General features: G+C 48.3%; 1 protein-coding gene across 1 annotated transcript; it reads right to left on the bottom strand.

Moving 5' to 3' along the window:
* Positions 1–1,386: 1,386 nt before the first annotated feature.
* Positions 1,387–2,331, bottom strand: LOC102382604 (olfactory receptor 52A5-like). The gene has a single exon (XM_006037288.1). It carries the CDS (start codon positions 2,329–2,331, stop codon positions 1,387–1,389), a length of 945 nt encoding a protein of 314 aa, XP_006037350.1.
* Between the last annotated feature and the right edge of the window lie 1,670 nt (positions 2,332–4,001).

The following is a 4,001-nucleotide window of genomic DNA, read 5'->3' as shown; positions in this document are numbered from 1 at the left end:
TGAACCTCATGAGATTTCTTTCCGTCCAATCCTCCAATGTGTCGAGGTCACTCTGAGTCCCAGCCCTACCCTCCAACGTATCTACTATATCCCCCAGCTTGGTGTTATCTACAAACTTTGTCCTATCAGCAGGACATGCTGTATGATGGGGAGAGCAATTGGACAGTTTAACCCCAGTTCACGTCATTCAACTGTTTAAGAACCTGTAAGCTGCTTGGCGCTTCTTCCTCTGCACAGGGATCAGCAACATGGCCTGGTCTCCTCTACCATATGGCTTGGCACATGCTATGTAGTCAAGCCAGATTTTTGGTTTCTCTTGTGCCTTGGCTAGATTTTCCCTGGCCAAACCCATGAATCCTAAAGGACAATACTACCACTTACTCTCCCTCCTGGTATGAAGACTGGGCTATGCCAAGGCTCCTGCTGGGACCAAAGCCAGAAGGTCCTGGCTAGAAGGTCTTGCCCCTCCACTCAGGGTCAGACTGATGCTGCATTGGGGTCAGGAAGGTATTTTCCCCCCAGTCAGATTGGTACAGTTTGGCAGTGTGAGGGTTGCCTTTCTCTGCCATGGGGGGCCACGGCCTCTTCCTGGGACCTCTCAAGTGTATTTTAACATCTTTTGCAGCAGCAGGATATTGGCTGCCATGGTTCCCCTGCTTTCCCTGTGGCAGAGTCTGGTGTGATGGCTTGTGTTGTGTCAACGGTGACTGTAGTTTATGAAAAGTTTCGATTATGGATGTGTCTGGGAAGGCTTGGGTGCATAAGATCCTGCTTCAGGGAAGGGGTTGGACTGGATGTGACCTCCCTTTGTCTCTATGATTTCTATGAATAGAAGTAGCTTCCTAGGAGGCCATCTGTTCCAATGAGCTGGGAACTGGTCTGCAAAAGGGGACCCAGGCTATTATTCCCAGGTGTGCTAATGACCTGCTTTGGGACCTTGACTAGATGATGGCACTTCTACCCTTGTCTGTTTTCCCCTCCTACCCTGGGCCCAGGGAAATTCCAAATTTTTCCAGTCAAGGACTCTGTCTCCCTGTCCATTTAGGCAGCATTCAGCTCAGAGGAGCACCCACACTCAGTCTGGGACCCAGCTGTTGGTGTGATCCGCATCATATAAGCTTTATTTCAATATAAGTGTGAAAACTATGACAAAAGCCAAGAGAGGAACTGAGCTGAGCTAGACATTGTTGGTGAGATTCATTAGGAATTTAACCCCCTTCTTGTGTGAGATCGAGGCTCCTCTCTGGCAGCTGCAAATAGATTTGCTCTTGGAAAGTGCTCACTAAACAATGAGGACAGTCATGCTAGAGCTTCTTGGGTGAAGATGTGCCTTCCCCTGGGATGACTTGGACCTGATGACCCATCTGGACACACAGTTCCCTGGCATCATATCTTTGTGCAATGGAGCATCTTAGCCACCCTGTTCCGGAGCTGCGAGGTCCTCACGCCATACACCAAGGGGTTGAGCATGGGAGGCAGCAGGAAGTAGAGGTTGTCCACAATTATTTGGATGTTTGGGGCCATGCTGAACCCAAGCTTCTGGGCTACAAAAGAGAAGACCACGGGGGAGTAAAAAAGCAGTACAACACACATGTGTGAGCCACAAGTGCCCAGGGACTTACTCCGGGCCTCCTTGGATGGCAACCGGAAGACAGCCCAGAGGATCAGGACATAGGACAGGGAAATGAAGAACAGGTCAACCCCAACAGAGGCAATGATAACAAAGAGCCCATACATAACATGGACTGATGTGTCCACACAGGCCAGCTGCACCACAGCCATGTATGCACAATAGGAGTAGGGGATGACCTCGGTTCGGAAGTACATCAGCTTTCTCACCAGCAGTGGTGCTGGCATGAGCACCACCGTGGCTCTGAATCCAATGACCAAGCCAATCTTTATTAATGCTGTGTTTGCCAAGATAATAATGTATCTCAAGGGATAGCAGATGGCGATGAATCGGTCCAAAGCCATGGCCAGCAGGATCCCGGATTCCATCACGTACAAGAAGGGGATGAAGAACATCTGGGTTAGGCAGGCATTGACCCCAGTCTCCCTGGCATTGAACCAGAAGATCCCCAGCATTCTCGGCACTATGGAGGTCACCAGAGATAGGTCAGTGATGGCCAACATAGCCAGGAAGAGATACATGGGCTCATGGAGGCTCTCCTCAATCTTTATGATAAACAAGAGGGTGAAGTTGGCTATGACAGTGACGATATACATGGAGAAGAAAGGAACGGCAAACCAGATGTGGGCAGCTGCCAGCCCTGGGATGCCTGCCAGCATGAAAGAGGAGGGTCTGAAGCCAGTGCCATTGCAAGTTGACATGATGGTTGAGTTTCAGGCTGAAATCCAGTCTCTTTCAGAGCATCACCAACCCCTTGGGATAAAGGTATATGATGTGTTACAACCAGTGCCTGTTGTTAACCTTGCCTTGCACTCCTCATTACAAAACCCAATTTTCAATTTCTTATACCTGAGCTGAAATGTAATCCTTTGAGTTGAACATTTCCATGAAAGCGTGCACCTGAGGCTGGTTTTCTTTTTCTTCTTCCTTTTTCCTTAAAAAAAAAAAAAAAAGTATTTAGCCATAACAGCCCAGCCATTTCTCAGGAGGCCATCTAATCCAGCCCCTTGCTCCTCCATGCTTCATGCTTAGTGCACTGGGAGCCCAAGCCCCAGCCCGGCTAATGCACCCCCTCTCCTGCCAGGGCCCTGCTCAAGGCAGGATTATTGCTTGAATCACAGAGAAGTGGGGCTACACCACAGGTCACATCTAGCCCAACCCCTGCCTGATGCAGGACCATCCCTATCCAGACCTTCCTATCCAAATCCATTGTCCAACCTCTTAGCAAAACTACACAGTCCCTTCTGAAGCAACCACAAGATATCACACCTGAACCTGCCACAGGGAAAACCAAAGGACCACAATAGCCAATGCCCTGCTGCTGCAAAGGCTGTTAATCAGCTTTCAAGACATCCCAGGAAAATGCCATGCCTCCTGCTACAAAGAAAAGCAAAAGCCCCCACTGTCCATACCAGTCTAACCCAGTGCACTTTGACTCATTTTTGCTAAGAGGTTAGATGATGGATTTGTCTGGGATGCTTTGGATAAGAATGATCCGGCCTCCGGCAGGGAGCTGGACTAGATGTGACCTCTGGAGGTCCCTTCTAGCCCCACTTCTCAATGACTCTGTGATCTCTGGAGGTCCCTTCCAGTCCAAATGCTCTATCATTCTATGATTCTATGACTTTTTCTTAAAATAAACCATCCCCGTAAAGTGCCTTTCCAGCCTGCTTTTGAGCATTTCCAGGAATGGGAATATACCACCTCTCTAGGCAGCCTGCTCCAGTGCTTGACCACCTTCAGAGAGAAAGTTCTCCCTAATCCCAAGCATGACACTAGGAAAAAAGCATGTGTCTTTGCCCACGTAAAATATCCTATAGACCATCCCTTTGAACAACTCCAGCAGTCCCGTGTTGTGGAACAGGGATTTGAGTTTTGGGAGTGGAGGTGGCTGGTTTTCCAGCTGGGTTGGTGCCATTAGCTACCACTGTGAAATGCCTGTGTTTGGTTTATTACACTTTTCAGCTGGTCGGAAGAGATTGCTTAGATCTTAGCAGCGACATTTCCCAAGGACTTTCTCTGCACTGAGCATGCCTCAGCTTGGGACTCACCAGGACTTTCCCTGAAATTGCAGCTCTGGACTCTGCAGACCAGACCAATTCTAGCAATCCTAAATCCACCCATGTAGATAACTGTCTGTCTGTCTATCTATCGAGATAGATGGATAGATACATACATAGGTGGATCTACGATTTTGAAAAAGGGAGTGCAGATGGTGAGGTGCCTCATCCTTTATAACACAACACATATTTTTCTCCAGGTAAAAAGAAACTAGAAATGTTATTAATATGCTAGGGTCCTCGGGCTATCTGATCCAGTTCAAGACTGAAAATAAAACAAATGTACCTCTGTTGGAATGTGCATTCATTTG

This window comes from Alligator sinensis, unplaced genomic scaffold (assembly GCF_000455745.1).
Source record: "Alligator sinensis unplaced genomic scaffold, ASM45574v1 scaffold948_1, whole genome shotgun sequence".
Lineage (NCBI taxonomy): Eukaryota > Metazoa > Chordata > Crocodylia > Alligatoridae > Alligator > Alligator sinensis.
Note: the sequence above shows the minus strand (reverse complement) of the source record. Positions and strands in the feature narration are given on the sequence as shown.

Coding starts and splice junctions, on each gene's coding strand:
- LOC102382604 (XM_006037288.1), bottom strand. CDS start 2,331: ATGTCAACTTGCAATGGCACTGGCTTCAGACCCTCCTCTTTCATGCTG.